The sequence below is a fragment of the Myotis daubentonii genome, chromosome 2 (genome assembly GCF_963259705.1).
Source record: "Myotis daubentonii chromosome 2, mMyoDau2.1, whole genome shotgun sequence".
NCBI classification, from domain to species: Eukaryota; Metazoa; Chordata; class Mammalia; order Chiroptera; family Vespertilionidae; genus Myotis; species Myotis daubentonii.
Window position 1 is genome coordinate 197,945,785 of NC_081841.1, and position 23,752 is coordinate 197,969,536.

The following is a 23,752-nucleotide window of genomic DNA, read 5'->3' on the forward strand; positions in this document are numbered from 1 at the left end:
TTGTATTGGTGTTATTGTTACAGAATAAAGTTGTACAAGTACCTTCATTCTAACTTTCGAAACACATAAGCAATATTAATTATGTGTAAAATGGGTGGTATTCTGTGTTCTCTCCCTTATTCTTTGCTATCTTATGTTTTTCTTACCTTCTACATATTCTGTTCACAAAATTGGCATACCTATCTCTATTAATCTGAATGTGGGGTTTCTTGAGAAAAAAAAACCAAAAACCTCCTAAAGCAATTTTACCTAAATGGCTTCCTATTTGAAAGGCAGTGAGGATTTACTGAGTGGCTTCAGATTTTTCTGGGCCTCTATGCACATGAAGAATACCTACCTACCTACAATCTGAAAAAAGAACTTATATACTAAGACTCAGTATTTCTACACATCAATCCAATCCATCCAAGAATTCCTACTTGTAATGTTCTTGGTTACATTTGAATTCTTACCAAAATGCATGTTAATATAAATATAAGAAATAATAATTTTACTTACCCTTCACTTAGTGCTTCTTCTCTTTTCCAAAATTTCATTTTATTCCACTTAAGAGCAATGATGGCAATTAAAATAAGGAAAAGTAGAAAAACGAAGAAACTGATCAAGAGGACTTTTATTTTAGGAGCAGCATGTTGTCTTTTTATTGGCCAGTTTAAAATTTTCCCTGAAAACATGAGAGTACCTCTTAACATTTTCAAAAGTGATATTTAAAGCAAAATAGAATTTTATTTATAAAAATTTGCAATTCCAATTATAATAAATGAACTTAAATTTAAAAGTGTTAAAGTGTCTTTCCAATATTCTGTGACTATGCCACAAAGTGCATTATATATTTATGTAATTCAATAGATATCAATACCATTTAAAAGAAGATAATACCAATCAAAAAATGGGCATCAGACCTAAACAGGTACTTTTCGAAAGAGGACATAAGGAAGGTCAAGAGACATATGAAAACATGCTCAAAGTCACTAATCATCCAAGAGATGCAAATTAAAGTGACAATGTGGTACCATTCACACCTGTCAGAATGGCTATCATTAACAAATCAACAAATGACAAGTGCTGGCACGGATGCAGAGAAAAAGGAACCCTCTTGCACTGCTGGTAGGAATGCTGACCAGTGAGCATTCCACACACACACATACACTTTGTTGGCCTCATGTAACTTGGGATCTAGGCTATATCTTTGTTCTTTTGGGGACCCGGGTTTGCTACTCTTTCTTTCTTGAAGCTGAGCTTTTTTTTCCTAAAATAACTAAAAATGGAACTCATATTTGACCCAGTGATCCAACTTCTAGGAATATATCCCAAGAAACTAGAAACACCAATTAGAAAGGATATATGCACCCCTATGTTCATAGCAGCACAATTTACCATAGCTAGGATTCGGACACAGCCTAAGTATCTATCAGCAGATGAGTGGGTTAAAAAGCTGTGGTACATCTACACAATAGAATACTACACTGTGATAAAAAAGAAGAAATTCTTACCATTTACAACAGCATGGATTGAACTGGAGAGCATTATGCTAAGCAAAATAAGCCAATCAAAGAAATATAAATATCACATGATCTTACTCATTTATGGAATATAATGAACAACATAAACTGATGGGAAAAAAAAAAACAGATCCAAAAACAGAGAAGCATCAATCAAACTGTCAAACCTCAGAAGGAAGGTAGGGGAGAGTGGGGACATTGGGGGGAGATCAATCAAAGGATTTGCATGCATGCATACTAGTATAAGCATAACCAACAGACACTAGGGGGAGTGAGGGCATGAGTGAGGCGGTGGAGGGGACAATGTATACTCTTTATTTATTCTTTATATCCTAATGTTTTTATCATATTCCCATCTGTTAAATGCTACTTAGGACACATTAAATTGATATTACTACCTAATACATACTTCCATTTTAAATACAGAGCAAACAAAAGAACTGTTTTAAAAAAGTGATTTAATGAAAAATTATTGATGGGGAGAAAAAAGATGGTGACTGTCAAGAATGTAGGGAGGGAGAGTGTGTGAGAGAATGAGGGAGCAATAGAGGAGTATGTGGATGTATGTGGAGTACGTATGTGTGTGTGAGCTAGGGACAATTAGATCCTGCAGGTCTTCCTAGGGGCTGCCAAAACAGGCAGTCTTAGATAGAAAAACCCCACTGCCACTGCAGACACTCCAGGGACAGCCAGAGTGGGCCCAGAGACTATGCCATCTGGAAAAACAGAATTGCTTGAGACTAGGATCCTAGCCTCACCACCACCCCATCTGGCCTCAGACGCAAACTGGGATCCTACAGCCACTGGGGACAAAGACCTGTGACCACAGCTGCAGAACCACAGACACCAAGAATCCAGACATGCCAACCACAGATTTTTTGTGAGTCACAGAGCCCATTCCCCTCCCTGCAGGATCACTGCAGTGCCATAGGAACTGTTGGACCTGCCCCGCTCAAGCAGGCCTACCCACACAGGGCGGCTCTGGCTCCACTGCCTGAATTTGAGCCTGTGTGCACAAACACTGAGAATCTGTTTTCAGCAGAGTGCACTCTCATGACCAGACCCCACTCCCACACTGCCGGGAGCCGGTCCAAGCTTGCTGTTTCAAGGGACCTGGCATATATGGCATACTGTTCTTAATATGTTTGCTCACCTTCTTGGCACTATGTGTTTTAACCAAGGTCTCTGAGAAAGGTTGTTTCCCCAGGTAGGGATTTTCCCCTGAAGTTAGGGAGGGAATAAAACCCCTCAACTAAGTGCCAGGCGGGTAATTAATCACTTTAACTACAAACAATCATGCTTAAGCTCCATAATCTTTACTCCCTGGAATGGAGATAAGAAACGCCCTAACCTTTGTAATAGAGATTGATAGGATGGAATCAACTGGTATAAATACAGATGTAACAAGACAGAAAGAGACAGAACTTAGATGAAGATTCTAGAGACAGAACTTAGAAGACAGAACCAAGAGAGACAGAACCTAGGTACAGAACCTACACAGAACGTTCTCTAGAGACAGAAGAACTTTGCTGGAGAGAACATGGCAAAAGATCCTGGACAGAAACTGGCCTCAGGACCTAGAGACAGAACCTAGTGAGAGAACATGGCAAAAGATCCTGGACTGAACCTGACTACAGAAATTGGCAAGAGAACCTGACTAGAACCTGGTGACTGAACCTGGCTGGAGAACCTAGACAGAACCTGGCTGAAGAACCCGGCTACAGAACCTGGCGACCGAACCTGGCTGGAGAACCTAAGCAGAACTTCACTGGCGATCCGAAGCAGAACCTCTCTGGAGATCCAGACCAGAACTTGGCTGGAGATCCTGGCTGGAGATCCTGGCTAGGCTGCTGATCAACTGAACACTGTCTCTGTGTCCTTCCTTCTTCGCCGACTCTGTCTATGCCTTTGGGAACCCCTGGACCCGCTGGGGTTAGACCCCAGCACCACACAAGGCAGCAGTGCCACCTAACCTTGATTCTGGACAAGCACACATGGAAGTCTATTTTCTGCAGTGCAGGAGTGGACCTTCTGCTGACACAGGAAGGCTGTGCAACCTGGTCCCCCAAGCAGACCAGAGACCCTGATTCTCTGAATGAGAGGCAGCACTGAGCACCAGTGACTTGACTCTGTTTCTCATCACATGCACTTGGGATCCCTGATTCCCAGTGCATGCACACTAAGAGCCAGTGACTCCAATTCTCGGTGCATGTGCACACAGGGACCCTGATTCTCAGCGTGAGGCTGCACCAAGCAAGACTTCAATACTCAATTCTCAGCATGGGCACAGAGGGACTCTGACTCCTGGCATGCACTAGGGGACTCTGATTTTCAGCACACACCAGTGGGGTCTCTTTTTCAGAGCGGCGCAGGCAGGATTCCTGATATTAGGTGTGCACATGAGGCTACACTGAGCACTGGTGACCCTGACCCTGGGTGAGCATGTCTTCCACCAACCCACGGCAGCCACATGTCTTGATGTTGGAGCTTTTCAGTGACACTTGGGTGGTGTGAAGCTCTCACTGCACACAGCCTAGGCCCCAGCAACTCGGCATTTGAACCTTCTGGTGATAGTTAGAATGGGGAGACAACGAAACAATCCACAGAGGAAAGAAAAAGAGAATAGCCAAGAAAGGAAATAAATGAAATGGAGAAATGCAACATGACAGGAAAAGGAATTCAGAGTAATGGTCATACAGGTCATACACAGGATGGACAAGAAAATCAACAACCTATGCAGAAATCAGGAAGAAATCAAAAGTGATATAGCTACAATCAAAAATAGCATGGAAGGTTTCAACAGTAGACTAGAAGAAGCAGAGGATCGAATTAGTGAGTTAGAAGATAAGGTAGAGGAACAAACCCAATCTGAACAGCAACTGGAGAAAAAAATTAAAAAGCAGAAGAAGAGCCCAGGGGAGCTTTGGGACAATACAAAACAAAGTAACATACATATAATAGGGCTGCCAGAAGGACTAGAAGAACAGCAAGGATTAGAAAACCTATTTGAAGAAATAATGACAGAAAACTTCCCTAATATGAGGAAGAAAAAATGTTACACAAAAACAGAGAGTTCCAAGCAATATGAATCCCAAGAGACCCACACCAAGACACATCATAATTACAATGGCAAATGTTAACGACAAAGAGAGAATCTTAAAGGCTGCAAGAGAGAGACAGAGTTACCTACAAAAGATCCCCCATCAGATTATCAAATGATTTCTCAACAGAAACACAAGAAGCTATAAGGGACTGGAAGGAAGTATACAAAGTGATGCAAAGCAAAGGAATGAGTAGAAGAATACTTTATCCAGCAAGACTATCAATCAAAATTGAAGGGGAAATCAGGAGCTTCACAGACAAAAAAGGTTAAGGGAGTTTATCACTACCAAGCCAGCAATGCAAGAAATGCTAAAGGGAATGTTGTAAAAACAAGAAATAGAAAAGGAGGAAGGACCACAGGCATAAAATACAGAAATGGCTACAAACAAGTACCTATCAATAATAACATTAAACATAAATGGATTAAGTGTTCCAATCAAAAGACATCGTGACTTGAATGGACAAGAAAACATGACCCATATATATGCTGTCTATAAGAGACACACCTCAGAACAAGGGCCTCACAGAGACTGAAAGTGAAGGGATAGAAAAATATCTATCAGGCAAGTGGAAATGAAAAAAAAGCTGGGGTAGCAATACTTATATCTGACAAAATAGACCTCAAAGTGAAGACCATAACAAGAGATAAGAAAGGCCACTTAATAATTCTAAAAGGATTGATACAGCAAGAGGATATAAATCTGGTAAACATTTATGCACCCAATGCATGAGCACCCAAATACATAAAAAAAATTCTGGAAGTTATCAGGGGAGAGATATTGACAGCAACATAATCATAGTAGGAGACCTTAATACCTCATTAACATCACTGGATAAATCCTCTAGACAAAAAACTAGCAAAGAAATATTAATCCTAAATGACTCACTAGATCAGATGGACTTAATCAACATCTTTAGAACATTCTACCCCAACACTACAGAATATACATTCTTCTCAAGTGCACATAGGACATTTTCAAAGGTAGACCACTTATTGGGACACAGGCAAAGTCTCTCCAAATTCAAGAGGATTGAAATCATATAAAGCATCCTCTCAGATCACAATGGCATAAAATTAGAAATCAACTACAGTAAAAATAATCATAAAAATTCAAGCAATTGGAGGCTGAATAACACACTATTAAACAATGAGTGGATTACCAAAGAGATAAAAAAAAAAAAAGAAATAAAAAACATCCTGGAAACAAACAACAACGAAAGGACAACAATCCAAAATTGTTGGGACACAGTGAAAGCAATTATGAGAGGGAAGTTCATAGCATTACAGGCCTACGTCAAAAAACAAGAAAAACTGGTAATAAACCATCTAGCTCTGCAACTGGAAGAACTAGAAAGACAGCGATAAGAAAAGCCCAGTGTGAGCAGAAGGAAGGAAATAATAAAGATCAGAAGGGAAATAAATGACACAGAGACCAAAAAACAAACAAACAAACAAACAAACAAACAAAAAATAGAAAAGATCAATGAAACCAAGAGCTGGTTCTTTGAAAGGATAAACAAGATTGATGAACCTATATCCAGGCTCGCCAAGAAGCAAAGAGAGAGGACCTATATAAACAAAATGAGAAACAAAAGAGGTGACATAACAACAGACCCCACAGAAATATGAAGAATCATAAAAAAATTACTATGAGCAACTCTACTCCAACAAACGGAACAACCTAGAAGAAATGGACATATTCCTAGAAAAATACAAACTTCCAAAAACTCAACCAGGATGAATCAAAAAAACTGAATAGGCCAATAACTATGGAGGAAATTGAAGCAGTAATAAAAAAACGTCCAACAAAAAAAAAATCCCTGGACCAGACGACTTCACTCACAGGGGAGATTTATTAAACTTTAAAAGAAGAAATAAAACCTATCTTCCTCAGATTATTCCAAAAAATTCAAGAGGAATGCATCCTTCCAAGGTCTTTCTATGAAGGCAGCATTACCCCAATTCCAAAACCAGATAAAGACAATACAAAGAAAGAGAATTACAGGCCAATATCCCTCATGAACATAGACACCAAAATCCTCAACAAAATTCTAGCAAATCTAATCCAGCATTACATTAGAAAGATCATACACCATGACCAAGTAGGATTTATTCTAGGGATGCAAGGATGGTACAGTATCCGCAAATCGATAAATGTGATACACCACATAAACAAACTGAGAGATAAAAACCATATAATCATATCAATTAATGCAGAAAAAGCATTTGACAAAATCCAACACCCATTTTTGATAAAAACTCTCAGCAAGGTGGGAATAGAAGGATCATACCTCAACATAATAAAAGCCATATATGACAAACCCACAGCCAACATCATACTCAATGGGCAAAAACCAAAACCATTTCCCCTAAGAACAGGAACAAGACAGGGATGCCCACTCTCACTACTCCTATTTGACATAGTACTGGAAGTACTAGCCATTGCAATCAGACAAGAAGAAGAAATAAAAGGCATCCAAATTGGAAAAGAAGAAGTAAAACTGTCCTTATTCACAGTTGACATGATATTGTACATAGAAAACCCCAAAGACTCCATCAAAAAACTAGACTTAATTAATGAATTCAGCAATGTAGCAGGATACAAAATTAACCCCAAGAAATCTAAGGCATTTCTATACACCAATAGTGAACTTACAGAAAGAGAGTCTAAAAAAACAATCCCATTTACCATTGAAATAAAAAAAAAATTTAAGATGCCTAGGAATAAACTGAACCAAGGAGACAAAGGACCTTTACTCAGAAAATTTCAGATGCTAAAAAAAGAGATAGAGGAAGACATGAACAAATGGAAGAATATGCCATGTTCATGGATTGGTAGAGTCAACATCATTAAAATGCCCATACTACCCAAAGCAATCTATAAATTCAATGCAATCCCCATTAAAATACCAATGGCATACTTCAAAGACCTAGAACAAATTCTCCAAAAATTTGTCTGGAATAAAAAAAGATCCCAAATAGCAGCAGCAATCTTGAAATAGAAGAGCAATGTTGGAGGGATCACTATACCAGATCCCAAGCTATACTAAAAGCCACTGTTCTCAAAACTGCCTGGTACTAGCACCAGAATAGACATATAGACCAGTGGAACAGAACAGAGAACCCAGAAATTGACACAAGCCAGTTTGCTCAATTAATATTTGACAAAGGAGGCAAGAGTATACAATGGAGACAAGAAAGTCTCTTCAGTAAATGGTGTTGGGAAAACTGGACAGATACTTGCATAAAATGAAACTAGACCACCAACTTACACCATATACAAAAATAAACTCAGAATGGATAAAGGACTTAAACGTAAGATGGGAAACCATAAAAAATCTTAGAAGAAGCCATAGGCAGCAAAATAGCAGACATTTATCGTAGCAATATCTTTGCAGATACAGCTCCTAGGGCAATGAAAACTAAAGAGAAAGTAAACAAATGGAACTACATCAAAATAAAAAGCTTCTGCACAGCAAAAGAAACCATCAACAAAACAACAAGAAAGCCCACCGCATGGAAGAACATATTTGCCAATGTTATCTCTTATAAGGGCTTAATCTTCAACATTTACAGGGAACTCATACAACTTAACAAAAGGAAGACAAACAATCCAATCAAAAAAATGGTCAAAGGACCTAAATAGACACTTTTTGAAAGAGGATATTCAGAGGGCCAAGAGACATATGAAATCAATGCTCAAAGTCACTAATCATCTGAGAGATGCAAATCAAAACAACAATGAGGTACTGTCTTACACCTGTCAGAATGGTTATCATCAACAAATCAACAAATGACAAGTGCTGGTGAGAATGTGGAGAAAAAGGAACCCTCATGCAGTGCTGGTGGGAATGCAGACTGGTGCAGCCAATGTGGAAAACAGTATGGAGTTTCCTCAAAAAATTAAAAAATGGAACTGCCATTTGACCCAGTAATACCACTTCTGGGAATATAGCCCAAGAATTCAGAAATATCAATCAGAAAGGATATATGCACCCCTATGTTCATAGCAGCACAACTTACAATAGCTAAGATTTGGATACAGCCTAAATGCCCATGAGCAGATGAATGGATTAGAAGACTGTAGTACAACTACACGATGGAATACTATGCTGCTCTAAAAAGGAAGGAACTCTTACCATTTGCAACAGCATGGATGGAACTGGAGAGCATTATGCTAAGTGAAATAACCCAGTCAGTGAAAGAAAAATACCACATGATCTCACTCATTTGTGGATAATAAAGAGCATTATAAACTGATGAACAAAAATAGATACGGGGCAGAGAAGCATCAAACAGACTATCAAACTATAGCCGAAAGGCTGGAGAGGATTAGTGGGAGGAAGAGACCAACTGAAGGATTTGTATGCATGCATATAAGCATAACCAATGGATGCAAGACACAGGGGGGTGGGAGTTCAGGGCATGTGCTTGGGGTGGGGGGGTTGGGGAGGCCTGGGGAAGGTAAATTGGGGAAAAGGAGACATATGTACTACTATTTGTAATACTTTAAACAATAAAATAAAATAAAAAATAAAAAAAATTATTGATGTAACTGAATGTTGTAACTGAATTAATAATGGTAACCTACATTAAAGTTCCATAGTATCTGTATAAAATTATATTGTTCTAATTTTGATTATATTAAGTAGAAAAATAGATATTCCTCTAGATCAGTGGTCAGCAAACTGTAGCTGGCGAGCTACACGCAGCTCTTTGGCCCCTTGAGTGTGGCTCTTCCACAAAATACCACCTGCCGGCGCATATGTACAGTGCGATTGAAACTTCGTGGCAGAAGTCGGTATTTTGTGGAACAGCCACACTCAAGGGGCCAAAGAGCCGCATGTGGCTCGTGAGCCGCAGTTTGCCGACCACGGCTCTAGATGATATAATACATTACAGAAAAAAATTTAAATCCTTGGAAACGCAGTTCAATTTAACAACAACAAAAAAATAATCCAGACAACTAAAATACAGAAAATTAAGTAATCAGTATTACTACTGACATTCTGTGATAATTAAATGTAACTGTGATAATATTAATTGTAAATAAAAGTAATGCCACACCCTAGCAAAAGAGAGAAGTTCAATAACTTAGAAACACAATCCAATTACATGTTGATAAAAAGTGACTTAATAGCAATAAAGTGATTCACAATGTTTCCATGTGACTAGGAAATAAATTGGAAAATACATGTAAAATATTGAAAACATGCAAAAATGCCACAGTCATACATTATGGGAGAGCTCAATAGTTTTTAAACTCTCCTTTTCCTGTTTCCTCCATCAGAAAAAAAGGTCAATTCTTCATTAGTCCATCTTCACTCACAATATCATATTGGAAGTGGATCTTTCTTCTCATGTGCTAAAGGCTAATTAAAGAAATTGCACCTACTTACTGGATTGAGAGATACCCATTGTCCTAAGGAAGGTAAGGCTTCCACTTCAGCTCTGATGAAATATTGCCATTGAATGGTGCTGGACTAGCCCTCTTATAATAAAAATATAAAACAAGACAATCTACATGAGGAAAGTGATTTCTGGAAATCAACAGAATATGCAAAATTATAATGTCAGAAGGTAGGAAAATATGATGTTGATTTTATGAAAATTCTACTCTACTTATGGAGAATTTGCAGACATCATCAGAGAATTGGAGTCCTAGGCAAAGTGCAGCACTTCACTGAGTTAAGGAGGCAAAGCACAGAGTTCACAGCACAGAAATGGCTGGATCTGCAGGGTGCAGCACAGTTACTCTGTAGATTAGGGACCCGGAAGTGTTGTAATAGCCTCCCAGGTGTCCTTAGTGGAGGTCTAATCTGAAGCTAATCAAAGGCAGCTCTTACTGGCTTGAGATTGAAAATAAGATACCAGAGCTTGAGCACTGCTGGAAAAAAGAGCACTAAGATGATCCCAGCTTCTCTACACCACACTAGTAACATGTTGCCTGTTATTTTACATTATAATCAACCAAAGGAGTGTGAACCAGTATTTCATATGGATTTATTTTACATTTTCCTAAAATGTTTAGCACATTTTCATGGGTTTATGAGCTATTTTTTTTTATCTTCTATGGATATATGTTTATTTAAATTTCTTCTTATTTTTAATTGGGTTGTTTTTCTAGTATGGACTTTAAGAGTTCTTTATATATTCCGGATATACAAGTTGCATATCAGATACAAGATTTGCAAATATTTTCACTCATTCTGTAGTTTGTCTTTCACTTTCTGGGTTGTATCATTTGCAGCACAAAAGTTATTAATTTTGATAAAGTTCAATCATTCTCCTGTTTCTTTCTTTGCTTGTGTTTTGGTGTCTTCTATAGCATAGTCTATGTCACGGACACAAAATTGTTATTGTATGTTCTCTAGGTGTTTTATAAATTTAGCACCTCCAATGAGACATCTGATCCATTTTAAGTTAATTTTTGTGATGTTGCAATATAGCAATCTAACTACTTTATTTGCATGTTTGATGTCTACTTTTCCCAACACCATTTTTAAAAAGATCATTCTATCCCCATTTAATTGTCTTGACATTTTGTCAAAAAGTAATGAGTGTAATTAATGAGTCTTTATTTCTGGACTTTGTATTCTATTCTGTTGAACTATATGTCATCCTTATTCTTATGACAGTACTATACTGCTGATTATTTTATCTTTGTAATAAGTTTTGAAATTAAGAAATATGTTTTTGCCAGGCTGGCATGCCTCAGTGGTTGAGCATTGACCTATGAACCAGGAGGTCATGGTTCGATTCAGTCTGGGCACATGCCCAGGTTGTGGGCTCAATCCCTAGTGTGGGGCATACAGGAAGCAGCCAACCAATGATTCTCTCTCATCATTGATGTTTCTATCTCTCTCTCCCTCTCCTTTCCTCTCTGAATTAAATTAAAAATATATTAAAAGAAAAGAAGTATGTTTCCACTTTCAAATTTTAATTGAAAACATAGTTTTGAATTTCTGCTTGACTTTTAGTATCAGCTTGTCAATTTCTGCAAAAAAGACAACTTGAGTTTGTTAAGGATTGTGTTGAATATTTATGTCAATTTGTGGAATAATTCTGTATTAACAATACTGAGACTTCCAATATATAGACATTAGATGTCTTTACATTTATCTAGATCTTTTAATAATATAAATGTATGCTTTCAGTGTATAACTTATACTTCTTTGCATAACATTATTTCTAAATATTATATTATGTTTGGTGATATCAAAAAATGGAATTCTCCTAATTTAACTTTTATTATGGTAAAATGTACAACATATAATATATTAAACATTTTTAAGTGTACAGTTGGTGGCATTAAGCACATTAACATTGTTGTAAATCCATCACCAACATAAAACTCCAGTCTTTTTATTCTATCAAACTGAAACTCTTTTGCCCTTTAACTTGTCATTTTTCCCTCCCCATGGCCCTGAAAACTACCATTTTACTTTCTATGAATTTGATCACTCTAAGTGCCTCATAAATGCAGAATCATTCAGTATCATATCCAGAATGTGACTGGTTTGTTAAATTAACATAAGGCTTCAAATTCCATTCATGTTGTAACCTGTGCCAGAATTTTAATTCTTTATAAGCTAGTTAATATTCCATTGTATAAACATACCACATTTTGTTTCCCCATTTATCTGTCAGCGGTCATTTTGGAATTTTTACCAATTGTCTATTGTGAATAATACTGTTATGAAAGTGACTGTCTGTACAAATATCTGTTTGAGACCATGCTTTCTAGGCATTGTGCCATACAGTATACCACACTATGGAATTGCAGATAATATGGTACTTCTATGTATAGTCTTCTAAGGAACCGCTATACTATTTTCCACAGAGGCTGCATCATTTTACATTCCACCAACAGGGCATAGGGGCTCCAATTTCTGCAAATTCTCATCAACACTTGATATTTTCTCAAATTTTTTGATAGCAGGCATCCTACTAATTGTTAATTAATATCTTGTACACTTGACCACAATTCCCTAACCGTGCGTGGTGTTGAGCATCTTTTCATGTACTTATTGATCATGTGGGTAACTTCTTTGGAGAAATGTTTATTCAAGTCCTTTACTCATTTGTTAATTGGGCTATTTTCTTATTGAGTTGTATGAGTTCTTTACATATTATGGATATTAAGTTTTCTTCAGATACATAATTTGCAAACATTTTCTAACATAGCATGGGCAATTTTTTAATTTTGCTGATAATGCTCTTTGCTAGAAAACAGTTTTTAATTATTATGTATTCAAATTTTTCTACTTCTGTTTTCTGTATTTTTAGTGCCATACCCATAAAATGGCAAAACCCAATGTTTTTAATATTTCCCCTGTTTTCTTCTAAGGATTTTATCATTTTAGCTCTCACATTTAATTTCGGATCTATTTGTAGTTAATTTTGGCATATGGCTTCAGTAAATATCCAAGTGTATTCTTTTGCTTGTTGATATCTACTATCCCATCAACATTTGTTGAAAAGGCTGTCCTTTCCCCCATTGAGTGGCCATGGTATAATTATAGAAAATTATTAGGCCACATGAGTGAGAATTTATGTCTGGTCTCACAATTTCTTTTATTGCAAAATTGAAGTTTTCTGATTTTGTTGGCCAAAGTAATATATCAACTTCCAAGAATGTACAAAACAGCCATGGGGTCCATTTCAGTCTCTTTATTTTCACTTCTATTGAAGACAACTGACAATTCAGAAATTTTATTTTACTACTCATAGTGATAAAGAAAAGGATATTGATGGAGGAAGGTATTTTATAATCTGTAATCAGACAAATGCAGAAAAAAAGAAGAACAGACTTTTTGCTAAAAAGTATATGCAGATGCCAAATTAACACATAAAATATGTTTAACATCATTAACCCCTAGGGAAGTACAAAACCACAATGAGATATTATTGTACACCTACTTGAATGGCTTAAAAATAGTTGGTGAGGATGCCAGAAAACTGGATCATTCATAGATAGATAGATAGATAGATAGATAGATAGATAGATAGATAGATAGATGTTGAGATTTTTATTCTTCTTCACAGCATTAAGACATTTTTTCAAGATTATTAATTGCACCTTTTGAATTATTATTAATGCAAGTGTCAAATGGTCAGCTGCCGGGAGCCGGTCCATCCTTGCTGTTTCAAGGGACCTGGCATATATGGCATACGGTTCTTAATATGTTTGCTCACCTTCTTGGCGCTGTGTTTTAACCAAAGTTACCTCTCCGAGAAAGGTTGAATCCCCAGGTAGGGATTTTCCCCTGAAGTTAGGGAGGGAATAAAACCCCTCAACTAAGTGCCAGGCGGGTAATTAATCCCTTTAACTACGAACAATCATGCTTAAACTACATAATCTTTTCTCCCTGGAATGGAGATAAGAAACGCCCTAACCTTTGTAATAGAGATTGATAGGATTGAATCAACTGGTATAAATAAGTTGTAACAAGACAGAAACAAGACAGAAACACTCAGAACTTAGAACAGAATCAAGAAGACAGAACCTCCGTGTCATTCCTTCTTCGCCGACTCCGTCCACGCCTTTGGGGACCCCTGGACCTGCTGGGGCTGGACCCCGGCATCTGGCGCCCGAACAGGGACCCCTAGGTAAGCCCTATTCTCGGGATGGATAGGACTCCACCGTAGGAAGAAGGTGGATAGTCTTCGCCGACTCCGTCCACACCTTTGGGAACCCCTGGAACAGGATTCCCCTAGGTAAGCCCCCCTCCCCCATTGAGAACCCCCACACTCGGGACGGATCAGACTCCACCGTAGGAAGAGGGTAGATAGTCTTCGCTGAATCCGTCCACACCTTTGGGAATCCCTGGAATAGGATTCCCTTAGATAAGCCCCCCCCCCTTGAAAACCCCCACACTCGGGACGGATAGGACTCCACCAGGGTGCTACAGACCCCCCTATAGAGGATAAGTAGGGTAAGAAGGTGGATAGTACAGAACTTAGATTGAGAAGATGTGCCATACTGAGTCCAAAGAAAGAAGACTCTGTATTGATTCTTAGATTGAGAAGATGTGCCATACTGAGTCTAAAGAAAAAAGACTCCGTATTGATCTTTTAACATATATGCTTGTTAGCAGAGGAATTAAGGTTACTCCCAGTCAGACAGAACATTTTATACAAGAAATACGTCCATGCTTTTCTGAGGAAGGAAAGGTGCCGGAAAGGTAAATGTAGAGGCATGGGAGAAGGTAGGCCCAAGGAGCCTTATCCTTAACCCCACTGCAGCCTTTCCACCCTGGGAAAGTGCAGGATTGGCAAGCTCTCCCTGGGGTGATAGATCAGGACTCAGGTAATAGCAGAAAGCGCCAATCCTACTCTTAAAATGGATACAAGAGAGCGTTTCAGGTTTTTCTTTTTAATGCTTGCTTTTTAAAAATAAAAAAGGGGGAATTTGCCGGGAGCTGGTCCATCCTTGCTGTTTCAAGGGACCTGGCATATATGGCATACGGTTCTTAATATGTTTGCTCACCTTCTTGGCGCTGTGTTTTAACCAAAGTTACCTCTCCGAGAAAGGTTGAATCCCCAGGTAGGGATTTTCCCCTGAAGTTAGGGAGGGAATAAAACCCCTCAACTAAGTGCCAGGTGGGTAATTAATCCCTTTAACTATGAACAATCATGCTTAAACTACATAATCTTTTCTCCCTGGAATGGAGATAAGAAACACCCTAACCTTTGTAATAGAGATTGATAGGATTGAATCAACTGGTATAAATACAGTTGTAACAAGACAGAAAGTCTCAGAACTCAGGAGACAGAATTCAGAAGACAGAACCTACACGGAGCCTAGAGACAGAAGAACTTCGCTGGCGAGAGCATGCCAGAGGATCCTGGACCGGGACTGGCCTCGGAGCCTACAGACAGAGCCTAGCGGGAGAACATGGCAAGGAATCCTGGACTGAACCTGACTACAGAGATTGGCAGGAGAACCTGACTGGAACCTGGACACTGAACCTGACTGGAGAGCCTGGACAGAACCTGGCTGGAGATCCTAAGCAGAGCCTCTCTGGAGATCAAGACCAGAACTTGGCTGGAGATCCTGGCTAGGCTGCTGATCAACTGAACGCTGTCTCCGTGTCCTTCCTTCTTTGCCGACTCCGTCTACACCTTTGGGGGCCCCTGGACCTGCTGGGGCTGGACCCCGGCAGTCAGCAACTCTCGAACAGTCACTTTTAAAACTGTAAAAGGCTTATTATTAACCCATCAATTTTACTCCAGGGCATGTTTCCCAGATAATTAAAAATTTACTTTCATTCAGAATCTTCCACATGAATATTCATTGCAGATCTAATCATGATACCTGAAGCTAAATATTGGCAACAACCAAATATGTCCTTCATGGGTGAATAATTAAGGAAATTTTGATACACCCATACAAAGAAATACCAATCATCAATAAAAAATGAAGTATTCATATATTCGACAACTATATTCAGTTCATGAAATTTATGCAAGAGAAAGAAGTCAATCTTAAGGAGACACAAATTGTATGAAAGCATTTATATAACATTCATAAAATAACATAATTAGAGAGACAGAGCAGTTCAGCAGTTGCCAGGAGTTAGGAAAGGAGGAAAGAAGGGATCAGTATATAGTGATAATACAGTTCTGCATCTCAATTGTGGTGATGACTACACCAATTTTAACCTGTGGCAAAATTGCACAGAAACAAATACACACACAGGTGCAACCACAACACACAAACATATGCACAAATGAGTGCATATATATTGGTAGATTAAAAAAGATCTATGTATTTTATCAATGTCCACTTCCAGGTTTTGATATTGTACTATAGTACTGTGACACGTTTCCATTGATGGAAGCTGACTGAGGTGTACACAAAACTTCCGTCTACATTTCTTTGCAATTCATTGTGAATCTAAAATTATTTCAACATAAAAAGTTAAATAAAATCTCAATAGGATATTAGTACATATCTAAAACTGACAAGACAAAGTTGAATAAAACAAAGAAAAAATAATATCTAAGTCCTTGTGAAGTGAGGGCTATCTGTGCAGAGAAACTGGACCTCTCACTGATGAATAGGGAAAGGATTATGGTACAGCCACTTTTAAAAATAGTTTGAATGTTTCTTATAAAATTAAAAGTGCACTCACTAAAATAATTACACTTAGTAAATGGCCCAGCAATCTTACCCCTAAGTATTTACCCATCAAAAAGAGATAATATATGTATATTCAACACGTATATTCTATATATTATATATGTATACAAAAATTTTACATGCACGTATATGTCAGATTTATTCTTTATTTCTAAAATCTTGAAAAAACATAAGTAGTCTTCAAAGGGTGAATTGATAAGCAAACCATAGGACATCTTTTCCATAGTAGGCTATTTAAAAAAATGAATTTTTTAAATATATGACAACAGCAATGAATCAAAAATGCGTATGACATTCCAAAAAAGAGAAATATCTGGAACAGAGAACAGGTAATATCTTTCCAGGAATTAACAGTAGGAGATGACTATAAAGAAGACGTCAGAGAGGATTTGGGGTGAGAGGTCTATTGTGTATCATGATGACGGCTAATAAGAAGTCTGCTCATTTTTTTTCTGTACCCATAGAATTAAATACCACAGAGAAAATATGCTAAAGAGCATAAATTTCTTAAAAGCCAAATATGTATAATAAAAATAAATATTAAAAAGGAAATAATGACTATGATTTTTTCCCAAAAAAATTCCAAGAATACAACAAGCTATAAATTCAAGGTTCTCAGCCAATCCAAGCAGGATAAATTCAAACAAAACGCATCTTGGTATATCATAGTGAAACTGGAAAATCAAAAATAGAAAATAAGTCTGAAACTCAGATGAAGAATTTTAAAAAATCACTATATTATTGAGATGTATAAGAAGAATGATAGCAGTATTCTCATCAGAAAATGGAAGTCAGGGAACAATGTGATTATATCTTTGAACATCTGAGAGAAACAATTCTCAATGTAGAAATCTACTTCCAGTGAAAATACCCTTCACAAATTTAGACATTATAAAAACACTTTAAAGACAAAGACTGCAAGATAGACACAAAAACAGAGGAATACAAAAGGAAGTTTCTTAGAGTTGAAAGGAAATGACCTGTAGGGAAATGTCAATGTGCTGGAAGAGTTGAAAAGCCCTAGAAAACAGTAAATCTGTGGACAAAAGTAAATATTTGTATTAAAAAAATTAATAATCTATCAGCTACCTAAGGCCAATAATAATGTATTGTCAGTGTTATACTATAATATATAAAAAAAATATAACAACAAAAGTGCCAATGGTGGAAAGACATTAATGGAAATGAACTCTTCTGAGATTTATAGATCATGACTTTTAGAAAAATAAAATACACTACATTTGTTTGTGAACATTCACCAATTATATGGAAAAATGTTTTGTACTACCTACTATTCATATGGGATGGTTATGAAAGATTTTATTATTTTTAACTTTCTCTAGTATAGTTAACTTTAAAGAAGCAACTTAGTTTTGAACTAGCACATTACAATAGCTAATACTTGAGATATAAACCATATACTAAAACTATCACCTATTCTATAATTTAATAATACTAATCTAGAAAACTCTACTGTATAAATAGAAATGTTTGAGTAACCATGGTTAATATCGGGAGAAGTCTATTGAAATGTTCACTTCTAGACTTGAGTATACAATGTTTTGATTAAAAGTATAATTTAGAGTTAGCTGTACTGTATAATAGAGCAGCCACAATGGCTATTTAAATTTAAATTCAATAAAGTAAAATAAAATGGAAATTTTAGCTCCTTAGTTGTACTATCCACATGCCAGGTGCTCAACAGCCACATCAATGGTGGAGATGTAGAACATTTCTTTTTCTTTTTATAATATACTAGAGGCCCAGTGGACAGAAATTTGTGCACTTGTGGTGGGGGGGTCCCCTCAGCCCAGCCTGTGCACTCTCGCAGTCTGGGACCTCTTGGGGGATTGGGCCTAAACTGGCAGTCAGACATCCCTCTGGTAGGAGGGAGCAGGCCTAAGCTGTAGTAGGACATCCTTAGCGATGCTGAGAAGGTGGGAGAGGCTCCCACCACCACTGCTGTACTGGCAGCCATCAGCCTGGCTTGTGGCTGAGCAGAGCTCCCCCTGTGGGAGCACACTGATCACCAGGGGGCAGCTCCTGCATTGAGAGTCTTCCCCCTGGTGGTCAGTGTTTGTCATAGTGACCAGTCATTCCCAGTCGTTTTGCTGTTAGGGTCAATTTGCATATTACCCTTTTATTATATAGGATAGAGGCCTGGTGCATGGGTGGAGGCCAGCTGGTTTGCCCTGAAGGGTGCCCCAGATCAGGATGGGGATCCTGCTGGAGTGCCTGGCCAGCCTGGGTGAGCAGCTGAGGGCCATTTTCAGGCTGGCCACACCCCTTTCAGGGAGGGGGGTCCTGCTGGGGTACCTGGCCAGCCTGGGCGAGTGGCTGATGGCTGTTTGAAGGCTGGCCAAGTCCCCCAGAGGAGACCCTCACCCTATGAGGGTGTGGCCAGCCTGGGTGAGGGGCTGATGGCTGTTTGCAGGCTGGCCATAGCCCCCTCAGGTTGGGGGTTTCCACTGGGGTGCCTGGCCAGCCTGAGGGGCTGATGGCAGTTTTCAGGCTGGCCAAGCCCCCTTCAGGGTGGAAGGTCCTGCTGGGGTGCCTGGCCAGCCTGGGTGAGGGGCTGATGGCTGTTTTCAGGCTGGCCAAGCCCCCCAGTGGGGACCCTCACCCCATGAGGGTGTGGCCATCCTGGGTGAGGAGCTGATGGCTGTTTGCAAGCTGGCCATGGCCCCCAGCCACCCAAGCTCCCAGTGGAGGCTGGCTGGAAGCAGGTATCTGGGATTTATTTATCTTCTATAATTGAAACTTTGTTGCCTTGAGTGGAGGCCAGAGCCTGCCAGGGCAGGCGGGAAGCTTGGCTTCCTCCATCACTGGGGCAACAAAGCCTCCTGCTTTCTCCAGCTCTATGGCTGCCGGGAGTTAGTTGGTTTAATTTGCATATAGTCACTCTGATTGGCTGGTGGGCGTGGCTTGGGTGTAGCAGAGGTGCAGTCAATTTGCATGTTTCTCTTTTATTTAATATGCTTTTTATTGATTTCAGAAAGGAAGGGAGAGGGAGAGAAACATAGAAACATCAATGATGAGAGACAATCATTGATCAGCTGCCTCCTTCATGCCCCGTACTAGGGATTAAGCCCCCAACCCTGGACATGCGCCCTTGACCGGAATCTAACCTAGGACCCTTCAGTCTGCAGGCTGATGCTCAATACATTGAGCCAAAATGGCTAGAGTGAGATGTAGAACATTACTGTAAGTGCAGAAAGTTCTGTTGGAGCATACTGATTGAGATACTAACCCTTGTCATAAATCCAAAACCCATCATCGATACTTCCTCCTGGTGATGACGGTGTTTCCTCACAATTTGGAGGAGCATATCCAACATCACAATGGCAATTGAAGTTATTATTGCAAATCTAAAACCAAAACCAAATGAAGAATAAGAATACTATATGTACAATAAAAAATTAAATGCAACATTTGTCATTATTCTTCAATACACATTGTTAAAGTATTATAATTTAGTATATTAGAGGTAGTGTTTATTTTAATGTGGAAATAATTTCTAAAATAAAATTCTACAAAATAAATGTCCATGCATTATCTTTTCATAAAACAGAGATTCACTATTATTTGTCTCTTGTATTTTAAAATACAGGTAACATTTTTGATACAACTGAAATAGCTTATTCTAGAAAGACATAGAAATTATGAGGCTAGATGTCATAAACTTGTGGGAGTTTAAATGTATTATGAATTGTGTCATATAAAAAATAGCTATGAGAAAGGCAAACATTTACCAAAAAGCATTATGGACAAACTCACGGAAGAACTTGCTTAAACATACACAAATATAGAAAGTATTTTTCTAGAAAATATCTATAAATGTGAGCTGGTACATGAATTGAAAGAAGGGTCAGAAGTAGATGAGGGAATCTAGAAGTAGGGGCATGCTAATATTTAATTAAAATTAAATAAAGACGGAAAGAAACAGAAATTAAATGTAATTAATAGGACATTTAAGTTATTTGGGAGAACATTTTGAACCAAGACACATAAAAATGTCACTTTTTTTATTGCCCTGACTGGTTTGGCTCAGTGGATAGAGCGTCAGCCTGCAGACTGAAAGGTCCCAGGTTCGATTCTGGTCAAGGGCATGTACCTTGGTTGCAGGCACATCCCCAGTCGGGGGAGTGCAGGAGGCAGCTGATCAATGTTTCTCTCTCATCGATGTTTCTAGCTCTCTATCCTTCTCCCTTCTTCTCTGTAAAAAATCAATAAAATATATTTTTAAAAATGTCACTTTTTTATGAATTATTACAGGATAAAATATGAAGGATCAATAAGGCAGAAGACACTAGTCACAAATTTAAAACCAAAGGCATGCTTGAAAACCTTCCAAAGTTTACAAAACTTCTATAACATAATAGATAATTTCGCCATGGATGAGAAAATAGAAATGCAAATGGTAAATATGAGTATACATACATACATAGTTAAAACTGTATTATTAATTATTAAATAAATGCAAATTAACAATGGATTTACCATGTTAGAAGAGACTGAAAAACTGAGAAACTGCACTGGCCAGAATTAGAGGAAATGCACCTTTTCATACATGATAAGTGGGAGCAAAAATTGGTACACTGTTTCTTTAAGACAACATATTACTGAAAAGTTTAATGGTGCATACATTTGACCCATCAGATATTATTGATAACAACTTAAGAAATCAGATAAACATGCAAAAATGAATGTACAATAATGTCCAGTGAACCAATGTACTATATAATAAAAGCCTAGGTGGTGTTGCGCAACGCCCTTACACAATGGCGTCACAAGATGGTCACCACAAGATGGCAGGGAGGGCATTTGGGGGGAACCAGGCCTGCAGGGGAGGGCAAGGAAGGGAAGTTAGGGGTGATCAGGCCAGCAGCGAAGGGTAGTTGGGGGTGATCAGGCTGGCAGGGGAGGGCAGTTGGGGGCGATTAGGCAGGGGGCAGTGATGGGGTGATCAGCTGGCTGGTTGAAGCAGTTAGGGGCAATCAGGCAGGCAGACAGGTGAGCAGTTAGGAGCCAGCAGTTACAAATTATGATAGGAAATGTGGGAGGAATTAGGCCTAAACTGGCAGTCAGACATCCCCCAAGGGGTCTCAGATGGGAGAAGGTGCAGGCCGGGCTGAGGGACACCCCCTCCTATGCACAAATTTCATGCACCAAGCCTTTATTAGTTAAGTTAAAATTAACAATCTACCGAAGTCTAATAGTGAATGACTTCAAATATAATGTGGGACAGACATACAAACAACACATTGAAGCCATTAAAGTGCATAAATGATTGGAATACACAAAACATCCTGCTCTCACTCAAAAATATTAGATTACTAGAGGCCCAGTGCATGGGTTTGTGCACAATGAAAGGAAATTAATTATAAGAAATATTTTAGAGGCCAGGGAGGGACCACAGGAGGTCTCCAGGGTGTGTCCGACCAGCCTCACCCAGTCCTAATCTACCCGACCTAAGCAGCAAGCTACTCTACCTGTTGGAGTGTCTGCCCTGTGGTGGTCAGTGTGTGTCATAAAAAATGGTCGAATGGTCAAACTAACAGCTGGACACTTAGCATATTAGGCTTTTATTATATAGGATAAGTATTACATGTAATGAAAATATATTGTGCATGGTTGACATATCCTAATATATAAAAGCCCTGGGTCTGTCATGACCAGAGGCTCGACCAATTGGAAGTCAGTCCTGTAGTCAGCACTGGGTTGCCATGGAGACCCAGCACTGACTGCTGCAGCTGCAGGCATGGTGACCCAGCACTGACTGCTGAGTGGGCTATGAATCAGGCCCACAGAGAGGCCTGAAGAGAGAAGCATGGTCTGATCCATAGCATGTGTGGCAGCTGTTGATCAGCACTTGCCTCTCTCTTTCTCTCCAGCAGCTGTGCCTCCATTTCTCTCCAGGCCTCAACCGGGGCTGCTGATTAGCCCCGCCATTCTGATCAGGTCCTGTTGACAGGCCCAGAGGCGCTGACTGTCATTGAAACTGACCAATCACAACCAAATCTGGGTGAAGTGTGAGGAGCCAATGGCTGCCTAGGAAGTGGAGTTTTTGATGCTGACTGGCATAAAAACTGACAAATCAGAACCAAATCTGGGTGAGGTGTGAGGAACCAATGGCTGCCTAGGAAGCAGAGCTTTTGATGCTGACTGATGCCTTATATAGCATTTTGTGTAGAGTTCAAAGGTTACTAACTCAGGAGACAGAGACCTAGAAAAATCTGATTAAACACATAATTCATGTACATATGTATAAAAATGAAAATGTAGCCCTAACTAGTTTGGCTCAGTGGATAGAGCGTTGGCCTGTGGACTGAAGAGTCCCAAGTTCAATTCCAATCAAGAGCATGTAGCTTGGTTGCAGGCACGTACCCAGCAGAGGGTGTGCAGGAGGCAGCTGATCCATATTTCTCTCTCATCAATGTTTCTAACTCTCTATCCCTCTCCCTTCCTCTCTGTAAAAAATCAATAAAATATATTTTTTAAAAATGAAAATGGATTTCCTTATTTGACTGCAATTTTTTATAAGAAATTTCCACATCAAATAATTGTGAATCTCATTGTTATCTTTAAAATGTTATTAACATGAATTTAAAAAATAACTATACATAAAAATAGAGTAGCCATTACTTACGCCATGTCCATTGCACAGTTTTGAAGCATTACAGGATGCTAATTTTTTGTGATCAGTAATAAAATTGCAACGTCCAGAAAGACAAAACTAAAATTTTAAAAACAAGCATCAAAAACGAAAATCAGAAAATGCAGAGATGAGCAATTGTTGTTGGTACAAAACAATGCACAAAATTTATATGTACAGAAGAAGGCAAAAGTAGATTTACAATGGAAAAAGACATGCAAGTTATGATTATTTACATTATTTACACACTCCTATAGTTTACTTTGTTTTGCGTACACACAACTGTAAACCTGCATAGGCCCACCAAAGTTTTATAAAACATATGAATCTGTTAAATAAGAGTG

The 23,752-nt window shown here is 38.6% G+C and overlaps 1 protein-coding gene across 1 annotated transcript in view; it reads right to left on the minus strand.

Moving 5' to 3' along the window:
- Positions 1 to 494: 494 nt before the first annotated feature.
- The window catches only part of LOC132228623 (A disintegrin and metallopeptidase domain 3-like), a 117,505-nt gene continuing 94,247 nt past the window's right edge, over positions 495 to 23,752 (minus strand). The window contains 3 exon segments of the mRNA XM_059685343.1: positions 495 to 664; positions 20,004 to 20,121; positions 23,403 to 23,489. Coding sequence (XP_059541326.1) covers positions 495 to 664; positions 20,004 to 20,121; positions 23,403 to 23,489 — 375 coding nt within the window.